The 20,356-nt window shown below is 35.5% G+C and overlaps 4 protein-coding genes and 3 pseudogenes across 4 annotated transcripts; 4 read left to right on the top strand and 3 right to left on the bottom strand.

Moving 5' to 3' along the window:
* Window positions 1-3,546: 3,546 nt before the first annotated feature.
* On the top strand, window positions 3,547-4,443 carry LOC130628298 (NADH-ubiquinone oxidoreductase chain 1-like; annotated as a pseudogene).
* Window positions 4,444-4,489: 46 nt separating this feature from the next.
* On the bottom strand, window positions 4,490-6,130 carry LOC130628314 (cytochrome b-like; annotated as a pseudogene).
* Window positions 6,131-6,410: 280 nt separating this feature from the next.
* LOC130626917 (NADH-ubiquinone oxidoreductase chain 5-like) lies at window positions 6,411-9,493 on the top strand. The gene is given in 3 exon segments (XM_057441350.1): window positions 6,411-6,509; window positions 6,739-6,803; window positions 7,722-9,493. Coding segments are annotated over 3 exon segments (1,869 nt in total). The 3' UTR covers window positions 9,427-9,493.
* A 1,490-nt stretch (window positions 9,494-10,983) lies between these two features.
* Window positions 10,984-11,780, bottom strand: LOC130626456 (ATP synthase subunit a-like). The gene is given in 1 exon segment (XM_057441326.1): window positions 10,984-11,780. A coding segment is annotated over 1 exon segment (660 nt). The 5' UTR covers window positions 11,644-11,780.
* Window positions 11,781-13,296: 1,516 nt separating this feature from the next.
* Window positions 13,297-14,123, top strand: LOC130628282 (uncharacterized; annotated as a pseudogene).
* Window positions 14,124-14,609: 486 nt separating this feature from the next.
* Window positions 14,610-15,500, bottom strand: LOC130626440 (NADH-ubiquinone oxidoreductase chain 2-like). Its single transcript, XM_057441325.1, is given in 1 exon segment — window positions 14,610-15,500. A coding segment is annotated over 1 exon segment (891 nt).
* Window positions 15,501-19,388: 3,888 nt separating this feature from the next.
* LOC130628250 (NADH-ubiquinone oxidoreductase chain 1-like) lies at window positions 19,389-20,321 on the top strand. Its single transcript, XM_057441435.1, is given in 1 exon segment — window positions 19,389-20,321. A coding segment is annotated over 1 exon segment (897 nt). The 3' UTR covers window positions 20,286-20,321.
* The last annotated feature ends 35 nt before the right edge of the window (window positions 20,322-20,356 follow it).

Genomic DNA, 20,356 nt, shown 5'->3' with positions numbered 1-20,356 from the left:
GAGTTATCTCCTCACAGGAGATAACCCAGATTGCTGCCGTCCTCTCTCGCTGAAATAGAATAAAATTATTTATTTTACATTTTTTTTAAAGAAAAATTTGAGGTGGGCTAATTTGCTTTTTTACAGGATTAAAGGCAAGATCCTGAAAAAGGCTGGTTTTGAGGTAAATATCGAGAATCCTAGCATTAAACGTGTAAAATGGGGTCACAAAATTCCCTAAACGTAAACTTTAAGCTGATTTTTAACGATTTTACGGGGTTTTTAATTTTCAATTTGAAACAATTCAACCTATATAGAACGTCATTATAATGATATAAAATAAAACAAATAATATCCTATTATAGTTACATTTAATTAAATATAAACTTATCCGTAGTATTTTTTCCTTGTCCTAACACTTAGTGTTAGGACAAAAAATACTACAAATAAGTTTATAACTTTATTAAATTTTTAAACCCTCTTAAGAGGGTTGTATTAGATGAGATAATGATTTTATTTATCCTGGAACACCAAATCTTCCAGGATAAATATAAATCAATATCTCTAGGTTATTTTAGAAACCCTCTTAAGAGGGTTTAAATAAAATTTAATATTATATAAATGATATAAATAACGTACATTCACCGCTCTTTTATTATTCTAATAAAAGAGCGGTGAATGTACTATACAGGACGTTATATAAACTAACATTAAATTATATGTATGCACGTAGGCTTGACTCTTTAACAAGGCCCCTCCTCAGACATGTAGGTCTATGCCTACATGTCTGAGGGGGGGGGGGGGCCTTGTCTTAGAGGTAGCCTACGTATCTAAATATATTATCTCACCAATCTACATTTCATAAAATACGTCATCATACACCATATTCCACCATCCGTTCTTCTTTTAAATGGTCGTCAAGTTTAGTTGTTAGTTTCGTGAGGTTGTATAACTAAGTATCATTTTTATGGTAATTTTAGGTATTTAGGGGCGGGTTAATTCCCTATTTAACCTTTTTATTTTTTTTTATCATTGTCACAATCATAAATGAGTAAATGCAAGTATTTAAATAAATTTCAATTTTACTCACATTTACACGTATTCAATAAAAGTCCAATTCTGTTAACTTCATCATTCATATCCATTTCCATTTATTTCATCGTAATGAGGTAATTATCTAGACAGACAAGATTCAACAACTAAACAAGTAGTCACTTCAAATCATACAATATACCTGATGTATTAGTTATCCACACTATTCATCTCTTATTTTAGACATCTGCAGCAACGTCTAGAGTATTTTCTATATTTAAATAAGGTTATCGATGAGATATTTCACTCTTCATGGCGATTAGATAATGGGTTTCGGTCGCTTGCCGGGGTGACTGCTTTCAATGACCTTATACATGTGATCTCTCACTATTCGTAGTCACAAGCTTTATTCTTAAACACACTCAAATCAGTAAATAACTATTATCTTACTTCTTTGTCCGTTATTATTATTTCCCGCTACAATATCATTTTCATATTCTATCCAGTCGTTTTCATCCCAGCATCCAGCAGTAAAAGTTTGATTCTAGCTAGTTTATTTACTCTTTCTACGAGTCATATGCAAGATATCATTATAGGCTAGAAGTGCAGTGATTGACATTATTGCCTACTTCTTAGGTATAGCGAACGAAAAGATAGGGGGACCACTTTGTGCCAGCATCCGCGGTCATACAAGGCCCTAGAGCAAATATTTTAGGTGAACAGAGGAGCTTTGGGACAAGTATATTTTAGATCAATAAGGGTGAAATCTGTATTTATTCTCCATTTGTTTGAATAAAGCACTCTTTAGATGGCCAAACAACTAGGATTAGATACCCTATTAGTTCATTTCCAATTAACCTGGGTAGTATTATTTAAACCTAAAGAATTTGGCGGTTTCTAAACTTACTAGAGGAACCTGCCCCATAAACGACAATCCACGAGACAATCGACCCGTTCTTGTAAAACAGCTTATATACCGTCGTTTAGGGGATTAAATAAATAACTGCTCTTAATTGCTTAGGCTAATAAATCAGATCAAGGTGTAGCTTATGTCCGGGAGAGGGTGGGTTACAATAAGACCTTAAACGGAATTTTCATTTTATCATGGAGAAGAAGGTGGATTTAGAAGTAAGGCCTATCAACCTGAAGGAGGCTCTGAGAAATGTACACATCGCCCGTCGCTCTCTTGTCCGAAGAGATAAGTCGTAACAAAGTAGGTATACCGGAAGGTGTATCTTGAGAGAGGGAGGGAGTTTGAATAAACATTTTGCTTACACTAAAAAGATACTCTTGAGAGTGCTCTCTAAATCTTTATTTACAAATTTATTTAAAACAATATTATATTAGTAAAAGAATCGAATTTATTCAAGGTCTAAGTACTGAAAAGGAAAGTCTACTAATTACAAAGAAGTTATTGTTTGTACCTTTTGTATCAGGGTTTATTAAATTTCAATCTTTATTGCTGAATCCCGAAACAAGGTGATCTATATTGGTTAAAGATGATTGTTTCATAAATCTCTTCAAGACCAATATCGTTGCGAAAAATATTTCGTACCTTTATATCTGGTTGGCAGAATACTCCTTTAGGGTACTCCGCAAGGAAGATTTTCTAGGGGACGAGCTCTAGAAAAAATTATATTATAATATCAAGAAAAACATGACTAGGCTTAAAAGTTGCCTCGGTTTAATAACCATTGTTAGTAAAATGATAATTTCAAAATAATTAATTAAGACTGGCCGATGCTAATTACATAAATTTAGCAATCACAATGATAGAATTAGTAGAACTATAAATGCACTTAACACAATATTCCTCACAAAATCCCAAAGGAATTCGGCAAAACTCATCTCCGCCTGTTTAACAAAGACATCGCCTCTTAACTTTGGGAGGTCGAGCCTGCCCACTGATGAATTAAAGGGCCGTGGTATACTGACCATGCGAAGGTAGCATAATCATTAGCCTTTTGATTTGAGGCTGGAATGAATGGTTTGACGAGAGATGGTCTGTCTCTTCGATTAAATTGAAGTTAATCTTTAAGTGAAAAAGCTTAAATGTACTTGGAGGGCGATAAGACCCTATAGATCTTTACATTTAATTCTTTTGTCTTGCGGTAGGTAATTAGACAGAGTAAAACAATGTTCGGTTGGGGCGACGGTAAGAACAGAATAAACACTTACAACATAAACACATCAATAAATGACCATTGATCCTTAGATGAATAAAGACCAAGTTACCTTAGGGATAACAGCGTAATTCTTTTTGAGAGTTCAAATCGACAAAAGAGTTTGCGACCTCGATGTTGGTTCAGGGACCCTACTCGGTGCAGCAGCCTAGAGAGGCAGTCTGTTCGACTGTTAAACCCCTACGTGATCTGAGTTCAGACCGGCGTAAGCCAGGTTAGTTTCTACCCCCAAGGCAAATCCACTCATGATAGTACGAAAGGACCTCTTGAGATTTTATGTCAGCTTGGCAGACAAATGCGTTAGATTTAGGATCTATTTATAAGGAGACCTTAGTTGATAGCACTAGCTTAAATGATCTATTTTATTTTTTTACAAGTAGTTATGGTCTTAGTTTCAGTTGCTTTTTTAACACTATTAGAACGAAAGATTTTGGGTTACATTCAGTTACGTAAGGGCCCAAATAAAGTCGGCTTTCTTGGGATCCTACAACCTTTTTCTGATGGGGTCAAATTATTTTGTAAGGAAGTCTCACTTCCTCTTGTCTCCAATTTCATACCGTACCTCGTTGCTCCTGTGTTCAGTTTATTCCTTTCCTTTTTCTTATGAACTCTAGTCCCATTTATCTCTTACGGTGCAAAATTCAATTTATCATTCCTATTAGTTATCTGTGCAATGAGAGTGAGAGTATACAGAATTATGGTTGCAGGCTGGTCCTCTAACTCTAAGTATTCTTTGCTAGGAAGAATTCGCGCAGGGGCACAGACCATCTCCTATGAGGTATCTTTGATTATTATCATCCTTTCTCCTTTAATGTTATTTAAAAAGCTCGATCTAGAAGGGTACCTAGTGAAATCCTCTTACGTAGGGTGACCTTTATACCTATGTCTTCCTCTAGGATTGTGCTGATTTATCACAATTCTGGCAGAGACTAATCGAACACCCTTCGATCTAGCTGAGGGTGAATCCGAGTTAGTGTCGGGGTTCAATACAGAATACATAGGAGTCGGTTTCGCTCTAATTATATTATCAGAATACGCTAGCATTCTTTTCATATCTTTACTATTTAGTGTAGTATTCGGGTCTATAAGCTTCCTCATATTTTGTTTAGTGATGTACTCCTATCTATGGAGACGCGGCTCTTATCCCCGCTATCGCTATGATAACCTAATACATTTATGCTGGAAAAGTCTTTTACCCACATCTTTAATATTCCTGTGTTTTTACTGAAGCCTTTCTCAAGGGGGTTAAAAATAAAGACCCCTGGTTGTATAATCAACCTTATTCTGCTTTCAAAACAGATGCTTTAATCGGCCAAGGGGTCTAATTAGACAATTTTGTCATTCAAATTAATAACAATTGGAGTAAACACAAAATATGAGAAGTAAGCACATGTAAGAATCTGTCCCAGAAAAATATAGGGGTCTTCTACAGGTCGTGCCCCAATTCATGTTAAAAGTAAAAAGACTGACACTCAGGATCAAAACAAAGGCTGGGCTACAGAATAAAACTCAAGACCTCGAAACTTAGGCTTAAATGTAAAGGGAAGGGACACAAGAATAAGAATAGAAGAGACAAGGGCGATCACCCCTCCTAGCTTATTAGGAATAGACCGCAAAATAGCGTATGCAAACAGAAAATATCATTCCGGTTGGATATGAGCTGGGGTAACCAATGGGTTAGCAGGAATGAAATTATCTGGGTCCCCTAGAAGATAGGGTCTAGTTAAGGAGAGAGTCACAAGAAAAAAGATAAGGACTATAAACCCCACGGTATCCTTAATGGTAAAATAAGGGTGGAACGGTAACTTGTCTAAGTTAGCGTTAATTCCAAGGGGGTTATTTGAACCTTTTTGATGAAGGAATAAAAGATGAATTATTGTTAGACCGGCTACGAGAAAGGGGATCAAGAAATGAAAAGTGAAAAATCGCGTCAGAGTAGGATTATCAACAGCAAACCCCCCTCATAACCATTGTACTACATCGTTACCAATATAAGGTACGGCAGATACTAAGTTTGTAATTACAGTCGCTCCCCAGAAGGACATTTGACCTCACGGGAGAACATACCCTAAAAAAGCAGCGGCCATCACAAGAAACAAAAGAGCAATTCCAGTCATTCATGTCTCGAAATAATGAAAAGAACCATAATACATCCCTCGGCCAATATGAAAATAAATGCAAATAAAGAAAAAAGAGGCACCATTGGCGTGGACAGTTCGGAGCAGTCAACCGTAGTTGACATCTCGGCAAATATGGGCCACTCTAGAGAAAGCTAAGTCTACTCTCGCCGTGTAATGCATCGCTAAAAAAAGTCCAGTAACAATTTGAATAAGGAGACATAGGCCCAGGAGAGACCCAAAGTTTCATCAAATAGAAATGTTGGCCGGCACAGGTAGATCCACCAAGGCAGAATTAATGATTTTAAGGGTAGGTTGCGTCTTACGTAGAGATAACATTTTATTTCCTAATATTACGGAATCACTAGATCATTGACCGTAAAGGTTTTTTATTACTGTTTAAAAAATCAATGACCAGCAGGAGTGCTAAAAATAAATATACCACTATAAACGAGTAGGCCAATATGGTGAGTCTATTAACATTAAAATTGATGATCACGAAATCGGTGGGATAAAGGTAGCCCGAGGAAGGGCTCATAAACATGAAATTCTTATTTAAAACTAAGAAAGACAAGACAATTGTAGGTACCACTCATATAAATGACGTTAAATCCACAGCAAATTTCTCGTTAGCTCTTAGCGAAGACACATAAATAAACATTACGAGAATCCCTCCTAGAAAGATCAAAAAGAGAATTAGTGAAATTCACAGAGAAACATTTTTAAGCATAACACAAATCAATAAAGTTTGAACGAACAACGAGAGTGTAAAAGCAAGAGGATGATTCATTAGAAGTATAAATATGGAAATAACAACGATAGATCCTAGGATGTCAAAAGGTAGTTTAATAAAAATATTAACTTTGGAAGTTAAAGATGTTAATAACTCTTTTGAAGACCGAGAGATTCCTCTAAATTCGGTTTACAAGACCGATATTATTTTTTAATTACTCAGTCAATCATAATAATTTACCTATCACTTTCTTTAGGATTACTAATTTTCTCTTCAAGAAACAAACATCTCCTAGTAACTCTATTGAGATTAGAATTTCTCATTCTTTTATTGTTCAGATTATTGGTATATTCAAACTATATGAGAATGATTAACGCATTCATCTTTCTTAGAGTCACAGTTTGTGAAGGAGCTCTAGGATTATCAGTATTGGTATCTTTAGTACGTTCGTCAGGATCAGATCAAGTACAATTTCTAAATGAATAAGTGGTTCTTTACCTCAAGTTTAATATACTTAATATTAATATACAAGTTAATATCAGAATTCCATCTAGAGTGGGGGATTATTCTTTTAACATTGACTTCAGGTATTTTCTTTTTAATAGTTATCAGATTAAAGCCAAGTTGACCATTAAGTTATAGAACTATTCTTGTAAGCTTGTTTGTTCTCCTGTGACTCACGTTTACTACGCAGTCATTCATCTTATTCTACGTCTTCTTTGAGTGCTCTCTAATTCCCACAATTATTTTAATCCTCGGGTGAGGTTACCAGCCAGAGCGTCTACCTGCTTCCTATTATTTCTTATTCTATACTCTACTATCCTCTTTACCTCTACTCTTTATCATCATTGCTCACACGAGTATTTATTCGTCGTCCTTCTTACAATTTTGGGGTAATTTCATAGACAAGATAATCTTCTTGCTAGCCATCCTTTCTTTTCTAGTGAAACTCCCAGTTTATTTTGCACACATTTGATTACCTAAGGCTCACGTAGAGGCTCCAGTAACTGGCTCTATAGTATTAGCCGCTATTCTCCTCAAGCTAGGGGGTTACGGCCTCTATTTAATACAAGTACTAAATATTTATAGAGAAACAACATTAATAGGGGTTTGCTTAATAGGCGGGATCTTCAGCTGCTTGATCTGTCTACGCCAATCTGATGTCAAATCGTTAATTGCTTATTCCTCCGTCGCTCACATATCATTCGTCATTCTAGGTATACTTATATCTTGTACTTACACCAACATAAGATCAATTTTAATAATGGTATCTCACGGGATCTGTTCCTCTGGATTATTCTATTTAAGTTATGTATTTTATGCGCGCATCTGAAGTCGCAGATTCCTTCTTACCCGTAGAATAATCTCTCTTTTTCCATATTTATGTTTTTGATGACTCAGTCTTAGCTTTCTCAATATAGGATTACCCCCCTCACTTAACTTCTTTTCCGAAATATATTTTTTTATCGGTGTATTTAGTCTAGACTGAATAGTAGTAGGCTTATCTGGAATCTTATGTTTTCTTTCATCTTGTTATTGTATTTATTTATACTCCAGTACAAGTCACGGGGAGAGATTGTTTATCTTTAGCTGATTAGAATACAACTTAAAGGAATATATAATCGGAAGAGCTCATCTGATTCCGTTACTGACTTTAATTTTCGTCTACTGTTATAGTTTAAAGAGAATATTAGTTTGTGGAACTAAAGGAGAGTCATCTCTGACAGTATTGTTATATTTTGTATCAGGTTACATCTTACTATTTACCGGAGTATTAAGTGTTTGTTGCTCATTTTTATTATTCCTATCAGATGAAATCTACTTATTAAAAGTATCCTTTTTGCATTTGGATTATCAAGTGTGCTTTGATTGGCTAAGACTATCATTCATCTTCTTAGTTCTCTTAATCTCTTCTCAAGTTATAATTTATTCTTCTTATTACATAAGAGGTGAAACTTTTGTTAATCGTTTCATATACATAATATTAGGATTCATCTCATCTATGGTTCTGTTGATTATATCTTCGGATGGATTGAGATTAATATTAGGTTGAGATGGGCTAGGTATCACTTCATATCTATTAATTATATTTTATAAAAATTATAATTCTTCCTCTAGAGGAATAATTACTATTTTAAGAAATCGAGTAGGTGATGTATTAATTTTATGGTCATTGGGGCTAATATTTTACTCTAAGAGCTGGGACTATATATTCTTAAGATACTTCTCTTTATCAATTATGCTTTTCTTCATTTCATCTTCTTTTACCAAAAGAGCTCAACTACCTTTTTCTGCATGGTTACCAGCAGCCATGGCGGCTCCTACCCCTGTCTCATCCCTAGTCCATTCATCCACACTAGTGACAGCCGGGATTTATTTGATAATTCGTTTGTCTCCCTCATTTGAAGAGAGAGGGTGTTTTTTACTCGTTGTCATGGGGGCCTTAACTTCCTTTTTTTCAGGCCTGGCTGCGTTCGGAGAAAACGATCTAAAACGAGTAATTGCGTTATCTACATTAAGCCAGCTAGGGGTAATAATATTTTCTCTAGGCTTAGGGCTCACTCTATTTTGTTATTTTCATCTTTTTGCCCATGCACTTTTTAAGGCTCTTCTTTTTATATGTTCGGGGGTCGTAATTCATTCTCTAGGGGTACAAGATATACGTCGTATAGGAGGGGTATCCAGGATACTCCCTTACACTAGTTATATTATCTTAGTTTGCTCTCTTAGATTAATAGGGTTCCCATATTTATCGGGTTTCTTTTCAAAAGACCTAATTATTGAATCTTCAGAGAGTCTGTATATATTATTTCCTAGTGTACTTATATTAGTTTCATGTCTTCTAACAAGAACTTACTCTTCACGAATTGCGATAATATGTTTGTGCTCCTATAATTATAATTTAAGCTGTCAATACAGGGACGAAGAGGGGGACTATCTAACTCCTCTTTTTGTTCTTTATTGAGGGGCTGTTATAGGGGGGTATATCTTTTATTGATGTTTTCTGGGGGACGTAAGAATCATCTTAGGTCCATTTGAAAAGATTCTCCTCCTCTCCCTTATTACAGTAGGGGCTATTTTACCTTACTTTGTCAAATCATTTAGTTTAAGCCTAAGACATTATGTAAGTAGAATAATATTTCTACCATTCATTACAGGGCGAACAAGCTTCATACCTTTATTTATGGGTGAACTCCTCTATCATGAGGGTGATTGTGGTTGGGTAGAAGAAGCGGGGCCGTCATTAATCTATCATAATAGCTTACGGGGGTCATCTTTATTTTCGTTCCTAACCTCCTCTCCATATAAGGTACTTATCCTATCTTCTTTATTATTCACACTATTTATATATTTCTATAGCTTAATAAGAGCACAACACTGAAGATGTTGGGGTGGATGATTCCTGGAAATATTTAAAGGATATTTATCCATTTATGCATTGAAAATGCATTGTATTAAATATACTATATAAATAGGCAGTGAGTAGAATTTAACTACCCGGTTGAAGAGTTAGCAGCTCCCATCCTTCTTTCTGCCTCTTAACAGGGGTCATCCCTTCCTCTTCATTAACAATGAAGCGCTATCAATTAGCTTCTGCTAAAGAGTGGGGGCCGAAAGGCCTAAATTCAGGTCGAAACTGGATTTGATAACATCAATTCCCACTCTGAGAGAAGGAACATCCCTCTTTTAGGATGCAAACCCAATGTTCTATTTAAACTATTCTCCTGAATAAAGTGTCTTTGATAAAGTTAATGATTATTTAATTCATCTTAGGGCACCTTCCCTTCACTCATAAAATACCCCTGCAACAAGGATGAAAGTAAAGAAGATAATCAGGTAGGTTGTCGGTGAAGACATATTCAAATATACTATAGGTAGAAGTAAAGTAATCTCTACATCAAAAATAAGAAAAATTAGAGTAATAACAAAGAACCGAATAGAAAAGGGGGTACGAGAGGAATTCAAAGGATCGAATCCGCATTCAAATGGTGAACTCTTTTCGCGATCCAGAGAGACTTTCTTATTCACAAACATTCCGAGGGTTAATATAATAAAAACAAGCATAAAAATTCTTAGTCAAATTAAAATAATTACCTTTCCCTAACAGGATCTCTTGATTGGAAGTCAAGTATAATATTTATACTAGAAAGATCTTATTCACCTCATCAGTAGATAGAAAGATAGAGAAACAATCAGACAACATCAACAAAGTGTCAATATCAAGCTGCAGCTTCAAACCCAAAATGATGTTGGGGAGAAAAGTAGCACTTAGCGTGACGTAAGATACAAATTATAAGAAAAATAGTACCAATAAGTACATGTAAACCATGAAAACCTGTCGCTAAAAAGAATGTAGACCCATAGATTCTATCCGCAATAGTAAACGAGGCTTCTATGTATTCCAACCCTTGAAGAAATGAAAAATATAACCCCAGCAATACAGTAAATAGAAGCCCCTGGAGGCATTGATCAAAATTATTTTCTATTAAGGCATGGTGGGCTCAAGTTACCGTAACTCCTGAAGCCAGCAGAATACTTGTATTAAGCAGGGGCACTTGAAATGGATTAAAGCTTTCGACTCCGATCGGGGGTCATAAGGCCCCAACTTCAATATTTGGCGACAAACTTCTGTGAAAAAATGCCCAAAAGAAAGAGACAAAAAAGAAAACTTCAGAGATAATAAATAGGATTATTCCCCATCGCAACCCAAATCCGACCTTCGTTGAATGTATTCCTTGAAAAGTAGCTTCTCGTGATACGTCTCGTCATCATTGATACGAAACAAATATGATTGTTATTAATCCTGTAAAAAATAGCATTCTATCAAATGAATGAAACCATTTGACAAGTCCAGAAGTCATCGCAAAAGCTCCTATTCCGGTAGCTAGGGGTCAAGGTCTAATATTAACCAAATGATACGGGTGATTTAATTGATTCATTATTCTCTTGCATAGAGAGTCATTAGAGTCATAAAAACATAAGATTGAATAATAGCTACAGAGAATTCCAACATTAATAGGATAATCTGTGAAAATACTACAATTGAAGTAACATATAAATTTTCCAGGGTACCTTGAGCCCCTAAAAGAGTCAATAGGAGATGGCCGGCAATTATATTAGCCGCAAGACGGACAGAGAGTGTAATAGGCCGAATCATATTTCTAATGATTTCAATTAATACCATGAAAGGTATTAAAGGTGCCGGTGTTCCTAAAGGTACAAGATGGGCTAAAGCATTCGTTGTCTCCTTAATCCAAGTATATAGAATAAAAGAGATTCACAGAGGAACTGCCAGTCTTAAGGTAACTGCTAAATGTCTAGTAGCGGTAAAAATATAAGGGAATAAACCAATAAAATTATTAAATAAAATAAATAAGAAAAGGGCAATAACTAGGATATTGGCACCAAATCTTGCTGGGCCTATAAGGAGGGACATCTCCCGATTTAATCCCATTAAAACTCTCTTAGCCAAAAATTGAGGTCGCGAAGGAATCAATCAGAAAGATATTACTATAAACAAAAGTGGGATTAGTATTCTTAATCAGTTGGATAAAAAAGAGGAAGTCGGATCAAATACTGAAAAAAGGTTTGCTATCATTTTCAATTTAAGTAAACAGTTCGATCAGAGAAGCCTTTAGCAGAAGAAACTGAACGGGGTTGATAGAGGAAAAATACCATAGTTATAATAGCTCATAGTAAAGCTATAGAGACAAGGAAAACCATAATTCAAGGAAGTGGTATCATTTGAGGAATAAGAGACTGCCATCGGCTTCTTAAAGTTGACAACCTTATATTTATTAATAAACTAAGTCTCTGTACCACAGGGGGTAATTACCATAAGAGAGCTTAAGAGGCTACCGCTTGACTTTCAGCCACCCTATGAAATTTGTAACTCAAGTCACTTTAGAAAGTCTCTCTCTCCAACAGCTTCAATCACAATAGGTATAAAACTATGTCCAGATCCACAAATTTCGGAACATTGTCCATAAAATACTCCGGGTATATTCACTAGAAGTCTGGACTGATTAAGCCGGCCTGGGACTGCATCCATCTTAATACCTAGAGATGGCACAGCTCATGAGTGTAGAACGTCATCTGAAGTAATCATCAGACGGATAGCTTGATTATAGGGCACTGGCATACGATTGTCTACATCAAGCAAACGATATATACCGGTAGAAAGTTCATTTGAAGGGATTATGTATGAATCAAATTGAATATCGTCAAAATCAGAGTATTCATAGGATCAGTACCACTGATGCCCCGTTACTTTAATAGTCAAGGCAGGGTTATGAATTTCATCAATTAAATAGAGAAGACGAATAGAAGGAAGGGCGATAGCTACTAAAATAATAGCAGGAATAACGGTTCAAACCGTCTCGATTGCCTGGCCATCAAGTAGATAACGATGGAGAAATTTATTAGAAAACAATGCAGCTAAGAAAAAGCCTACAAGAGAAGTAATTAAGATTACCACTAGTAAAGCATGGTCATGGAAAAAAATAAGTTGTTCTATGAGAGGTGAATTCCCATTTTGTAAACCTAGTTGGAATCATTGAGACACTTTTAAAGGGGGTACCCATCTTTGGAGCTTAAATCCAATGCATATATGTTTCTGCCACTTTAAAATGTAGAGATTATAGTAATTTCTTCATAGGAGTGATCGGCAGGCGGATGGGGATGATTCCATTCCACACTTGATCTTAAATTAAGTGAAAAAATATTAATTCGTTTAGCGATCATGGCCTCTCAAATACAAAAAATAAATATTAATGTAGCAATTATAGATATAACTCTCCCTAATGAAGAAATTACATTTCATGAAGCATATGTATCTGGATAATCTGCGTAACGACGTGGCATTCCAGCGAGACCTAAGAAATGTTGAGGGAAAAAAGTTAAGTTTACTCCTAAAAATATAATAAAAAAATGTACCTTAAGAAGAAACTGATTCATTCTTAATCCGGTCATTAGAGGAAATCAATGTACAAATCCTGCTATGATAGCAAAGACAGCACCCATTGATAAAACATAGTGGAAATGGGCAACTACATAATAAGTATCATGGAGAACAATATCAATTCTAGAGTTCGACAGGACAACTCCTGTAAGCCCTCCCACAGTAAACAAAAATACAAATCCTAGGGCCCACAGCATAGATGGAGTTATAGTAAGTCGTGTCCCGTGTAAAGTTCCGATTCATCTAAAAATCTTAATCCCCGTAGGAATTGCAATAATCATAGTTGCAGCAGTAAAATAAGCTCGAGTGTCCACGTCCATTCCCACAGTAAATATATGATGAGCCCAGACAACAAAACCAAGAATACCAATTGCAAGTATAGCATAAATCATACCTAATGTACCAAATGCTTCCTTCTTACCTCTTTCTTGGCTAATAATGTGGGACACTATCCCGAATCCAGGTAAAATTAAAATATACACTTCAGGATGGCCAAAAAATCAAAATAAATGTTGATAAAGGATGGGATCCCCACCACCCGCGGGGTCGAAGAAAGAAGTATTTAAGTTACGATCAGTTAACAGTATAGTAATAGCCCCCGCTAGGACTGGAAGTGACAAAAGGAGAAGAACGGCGGTGATTCCTACTGCTCAAACGAAGAGAGGTATACGGTCAATAGATATTGACTGGGGTCGTATATTAATGATAGTAGTAATAAAATTTACAGCCCCTAAGATAGAGGAAACTCCAGCTAAATGAAGCGAGAAAATAGCTAAATCTACAGAAGGTCCGGCATGGGCAATGGCTGAGGATAGAGGGGGATAAACTGTTCATCCAGTTCCTGCACCTCTCTCAACTATAGATCTGGCCAAGAGAAGAGTCAAGGATGGTGGAAGTATTCAAAATCTTAAATTATTTAACCGGGGAAATGCTATATCCGGGGCCCCCAATATAATGGGTACTAGCCAGTTACCAAATCCCCCAATCAAGATTGGTATAACCATGAAAAAAATTATAATAAATGCATGAGCTGTCACAATAACATTATATACTTGTTCATCGCCAATCAGGGAACCTGGTTGACCCAACTCCGCTCGAATGAGCATTCTTAAAGAAGTCCCGACTATACCTGCTCAAGCCCCAAAAATAAAGTATAAAGTTCCAATATCCTTGTGATTCGTAGAATAAAATCAACGTTGCATAAGTAAAGTGGCCGATTATAGGTGCTAAATTGTAAATTTAGTTAAGGATTATTCCCTTTACTATGATTAATTTACGGCTCAGTAGTTTAAAAAAAATACAAGATTGCAAATCTTGAGTTGTTTCTAACCCGGGCCTAATTAACTAAAAATTATTTTATTGTAAGCAGGGTGATGTGTATATAAGTGTTCTGTGCACGTAAGATTTTGATTCTTAAAGAGAAATTTACATTTCATATATAATAAGAAGAGATGAGGTGCCTGATAAAAAGGATTACGTTGATACTGTAATTATGTAGATAATACCCTCATCTATATTAAAGTAAATTATTAAAGTAAATTATTAAAGCTTAAGAACATCTTATTTCCAGCTTTGAAGGCTGGTAGTTTAATTAACTTAAAGCTTTACAAAAAGAATAGAGGAAGAAAAATATTAAACCCTATTGATAGAATACCCGGGATCTCTATTTTCTTAGACTTTACCTCTGAGGGAAATAAAAGAGATCTCATAGCAATCTTAAAATAAAAATAGACTGAGAAACATGAAGACACAACAAGGGCTAACACAAGAAGGGGGGATAAAATATTTATTTCCAGAGATATTCATTTAATAAAAAATCCCAGGAATGGGGGTAACCCGGCTAAAGAGAGAAGATTAAATGAAATCGAAGCTTTATAAATTAATCTAGCATTACTATTCATTTGGGCGAGGGAGTACATACCCCTTTGCTGTAATAAAATTACAGCAAAATATAGAATAGCCAAGTAAGTCACATAATAAACTAATATCAAGAAAAATCTACTTATATTAACTATTAGTCAAGATAGATGTCTAACGGAAGAAAACGCTATAATCAGCCGAAGGTTGGATTGGTTAATCCCACCTAATCCGCCAATAAATGCTCTAATAAAAATGAAAAAAGAATTTGTGAATTGTAGTATAGCCAGTCCAAGAAGAGGCCCAATTTTCTGAAAAGTTATTAAAAGGGATAAAACCTTTCATGATATAGATTTAGAAATACTTACTAATCATATATGGAACGGGGCCGCACCAATCTTAATTAACAGGGCAAAAGGAATTAAGAATGAAAAGGATTGATTCAGAATACTCGCTAAAAAGATGACTGAGGCTACTGACTGAATTAAAAAATATTTTAATCTATTTTGTTTTCTTTCTTCGATTATGATAGGGATAAAGCTTAAAGAATTTATTTCTATACTAAGCCACAAACCTAACCAAGAGTGGGAGGACACTATAAGAATATAAGAAAAAAATAGGCATAATCACTTAATCATTTAAAGAGAGATTACTCTATCATTGGGGTATGAGCCCAGTAGCTTAATTTAGCTTACTCTTTAACACCCCTGGGAGAGAAGAACCCCCCCCCCCCCCCGAGATTATGCTTCAAACTGAAGCGTAACGAGGGAGGGAGTTCTTCTTCCAGGTTAATCTAAATAAAATAACTCTATCCTTTTTTAACAGTAGACAATATCAGACTCTTATCAAACATATAATTCTTTCTCTAATCAACTATTACGTTTATACCCGAGATTAGGAACAGGATCAGATCCTTGGTACTCATCTCAAAAAGATAAAATTATCGTTCCCTCAACTTATTGGGGAGATCAATCTATATTGAGTTATCTCCTCACAGGAGATAACCCAGATTGCTGCCGTCCTCTCTCGCTGAAATAGAATAAAATTATTTATTTTACATTTTTTTTAAAGAAAAATTTGAGGTGGGCTAATTTGCTTTTTTACAGGATTAAAGGCAAGATCCTGAAAAAGGCTGGTTTTGAGGTAAATATCGAGAATCCTAGCATTAAACGTGTAAAATGGGGTCACAAAATTCCCTAAACGTAAACTTTAAGCTGATTTTTAACGATTTTACGGGGTTTTTAATTTTCAATTTGAAACAATTCAACCTATATAGAACGTCATTATAATGATATAAAATAAAACAAATAATATCCTATTATAGTTACATTTAATTAAATATAAACTTATCCGTAGTATTTTTTCCTTGTCCTAACACTTAGTGTTAGGACAAAAAATACTACAAATAAGTTTATAACTTTATTAAATTTTTAAACCCTCTTAAGAGGGTTGTATTAGATGAGATAATGATTTTATTTATCCTGGAACACCAAATCTTCCAGGATAAATATAAATCAATATCTCTAGGTTATTTTAGAAACCCTCTTAAGAGGGTTTAAATAAAATTTAATATTATATAAATGATATAAATAACGTACATTCACCGCTCTTTTATTATTCTAATAAAAGAGCGGTGAATGTACTATACAGGACGTTATATAAACTAACATTAAATTATATGTATGCACGTAGGCTTGACTCTTTAACAAGGCCCCTCCTCAGACATGTAGGTCTATGCCTACATGTCTGAGGGGGGGGGGGGGCCTTGTCTTAGAGGTAGGCCTACGTATCTAAACATATTATCTCATCAATCTACATTTCATAAAATACGTTATCGTGTACCATATTCCACCATCCGTTCTCCTTTAAATGGTCGTCAAGTCTAGTTGTTAGTTGCGTGGGGTTGTATAGGTAAGTATCATTTATATGGTAATTTTAGGTATTTAGGGGTGGGTTAATTCCCTATTTAACCTTTTTATTTTTTTTTATCATCGTCACAATCATAAATGAGTAAACGCAAGTATTTAAATAAATTCCAATTTTACTCATATTTACACGTAATCAATAAAAGTCCAATTCTGTTAACTTCATCATTCATATCCATTTTCACTTATTTCATCGTAATGAGGTAATTATCTAGACAGACAAGATTTAACAACCAAACAAGTAGTCACTTTAAATCATACAATATACCTGATGTATTAGTTATCCACACTATTTATCTCTTATTTCAGACACCTGCAGCAACGTCTAGAGTATTTTCTACATTTAAATAAGGTTATCGAGGAGATATTTCACTCTTCATGGCGGCTAGATAATGGGTTTCGGTCGCTCGCCGGGGTGACTGCTTTCAATGACCTTATACATCTGATCTCCCATTATTCGTAGTCACAAGCTTCATTCTTAAACACACTCAAATCAGTAAATAGCTATTATCTTACTTCTTTGTCCGTTATTATTATTTTCCGCTACAATATCATTTCTATATTCTATCCGGTCGTTCTCATCCCATCATCCAGCAGTAAAAGTTTGATTCTAGCTAGTTTATTTACTCTTTCTACGAGTCATATGCAAGATATCATTATAGGTTAGAAGTGCAGTGATTGACATTATTGCCTACTTCTTAGGTATAGCGAACGAAAAGATAGGGGGACCACTTTGTGCCAGCATCCGCGGTCATACAAGGCCCTAGAGCAAATATTTTAGGTGAATAGAGGAGCTTTGGGACAAGTATATTTTAGATCAATAAGGGTGAAATTTGCATTTATTCTCCATTAGTTTGAATAAAGCACTCTTTAGGTGGCCAAACAACTAGGATTAGATACCCTATTAGTTCATCTGTAATTAACCTGGGTAGTATTATTTAAACCTAAAGAATTTGGCGGTTTCTAAACTTACTAGAGGAACCTGCCCCATAAACGACAATCCACGAGACAACCGACCCGTTCTTGTAAAACAGCTTATATACCGTCGTTTAGGGGATTAAATAAATAACTGCTCTTAATTGCTTAGGCCAATAAATCAGATCAAGGTGTAGCTTATGTCCGGGAGAGGGTGGGTTACAATAAGAACTTAAACGGAACTTTCATTTTATCATGGAGAAGAAGGTGGATTTAGAAGTAAGGCCTATCAACCTGAAGGAGGCTCTGAGAAATGTACACATCGCCCGTCGCTCTCTTGTCCGAAGAGATAAGTCGTAACAAAGTAGGTATACCGGAAGGTGTATCTTGAAAGAGGGAGGGAGTTTGAATAAACATTTTGCTTACACTAAAAAGATACTCTTGAGAGTGCTCTCTAAATCTTTATTTACAAATTTATTTAAAACAATATTACATTAGTAAAAGAATCGAATTTATTCAAGGTCTAAGTACTGAAAAGGAAAGTCTACTAATTACAAAGAAGTTATTGTTTGTACCTTTTGTATCAGGGTTTATTAAATTTCAATCTTTATTGCTGAATCCCGAAACAAGGTGATCTATATTGGTTAAAGATGATTGTTTCATAAATCTCTTCAAGACCAATATCGTTGTGAAAAATATTTCGTACCTTTATATCTGGTTGGCAGAATACTCCTTTAGGGTACTCCGCAAGGAAGATTTTCTAGGGGACGAGCTCTAGAAAAAATTATATTATAATATCAAGAAAAACATGATTAGGCTTAAAAGTTGCCTTGGTTTAATAACCATTGTTACTAAAATGATAATTTCAAAATAATTAATTAAGACTAGCCGATGCTAATTACATAAATTTAGCAATCACAATGATAGAATTAGTAGAACTATAAATACACTTAACACAATGTTCCTCACAAAATCCCAAAGGAATTCGGCAAAACTCATCTCCGCCTGTTTAACAAAGACATCGCCTCTCAACTTTGGGAGGTCGAGCCTGCCCACTGATGAATTAAAGGGCCGTGGTATACTGACCATGCGAAGGTAGCATAATCATTAGCCTTTTGATTTGAGGCTGGAATGAATGGTTTGACGAGAGATGGTCTGTCTCTTCGATTAAATTGAAGTTAATCTTTAAGTGAAAAAGCTTAAATGTACTTGGAGGGCGATAAGACCCTATAGATCTTTACATTTAATTCTTTTGTCTTGCGGTAGGTAATTAGACAGAGTAAAACAATGTTCGGTTGGGGCGACGGTAAGAACAGAATAAACACTTACAACATAAACACATCAATAAATGACCATTGATCCTTAGATGAATAAAGACCAAGTTACCTTAGGGATAACAGCGTAATTCTTTTTGAGAGTTCAAATCGACAAAAGAGTTTGCGACCTCGATGTTGGTTCAGGGACCCTACTCGGTGCAGCAGCCTAGAGAGGCAGTCTGTTCGACTGTTAAACCCCTACGTGATCTGAGTTCAGACCGGCGTAAGCCAGGTTAGTTTCTACCCCCAAGGCAAATCCACTCATGATAGTACGAAAGGACCTCTTGAGATTTTATGTCAGCTTGGCAGACAAATGCGTTAGATTTAGGATCTATTCATAAGGAGACCTTAGTTGATAGCACTAGCTTAAATGATCTATTTTATTTTTTTACAAGTAGTTATGGTTTTAGTTTCAGTTGCTTTTTTAACACTATTAGAACGAAAGATTTTGGGTTACATTCAGTTACGTAAGGGTCCAAATAAAGTCGGCTTTCTTGGGATCCTACAACCTTTTTCTGATGGGGTCAAATTATTTTGTAAGGAAGTCTCACTTCCTCTTGTCTCCAATTTCATACCGTACCTCGTTGCTCCTGTGTTCAGTCTATTCCTTTCCTTTTTCTTATGAACTCTAGTCCCATTTATCTCTTACGGTGCAAAATTCAATTTATCATTCCTATTAGTTATCTGTGCAATGAGAGTGAGAGTATACAGAATTATGGTTGCAGGCTGGTCCTCTAACTCTAAGTATTCTTTGCTAGGAAGAATTCGCGCAGGGGCACAGACCATCTCCTATGAGGTATCTTTGATTATTATCATCCTTTCTCCTTTAATGTTATTTAAAAAGCTCGATCTAGAAGGGTACCTAGTGAAATCCTCTTACGTAGGGTGACCTTTATACCTATGTCTCCCTCTAGGATTGTGCTGATTTATCACAATTCTGGCAGAGACTAATCGAACACCCTTCGATCTAGCTGAGGGTGAATCCGAGTTAGTGTCGGGTTTCAATACAGAATACATAGGAGTCGGTTTCGCTCTAATTATATTATCAGAATACGCTAGCATTCTTTTCATATCTCTACTATTTAGTGTAGTATTCGGGTCTATAAGCTTCCTCATATTTTGTTTAGTGGTGTACTCCTATCTATGGAGACGCGGCTCTTATCCCCGCTATCGTTATGATAACCTGATACATTTATGCTGGAAAAGTCTTTTACCTACATCTTTAATATTCCTGTGTTTTTACTGAAGCCTTTCTCAAGGGGGTTAAAAATAAAGACCCCTGGTTGTATAATCAACCTTATTCTGCTTTCAAAACAGATGCTTTAATCGGCCAAGGGG

Source organism: Hydractinia symbiolongicarpus, chromosome 2 (genome assembly GCF_029227915.1).
Source record: "Hydractinia symbiolongicarpus strain clone_291-10 chromosome 2, HSymV2.1, whole genome shotgun sequence".
Taxonomy (NCBI): domain Eukaryota; kingdom Metazoa; phylum Cnidaria; class Hydrozoa; order Anthoathecata; family Hydractiniidae; genus Hydractinia; species Hydractinia symbiolongicarpus.
This window is presented reverse-complemented; position numbering and strand designations above follow the sequence as displayed.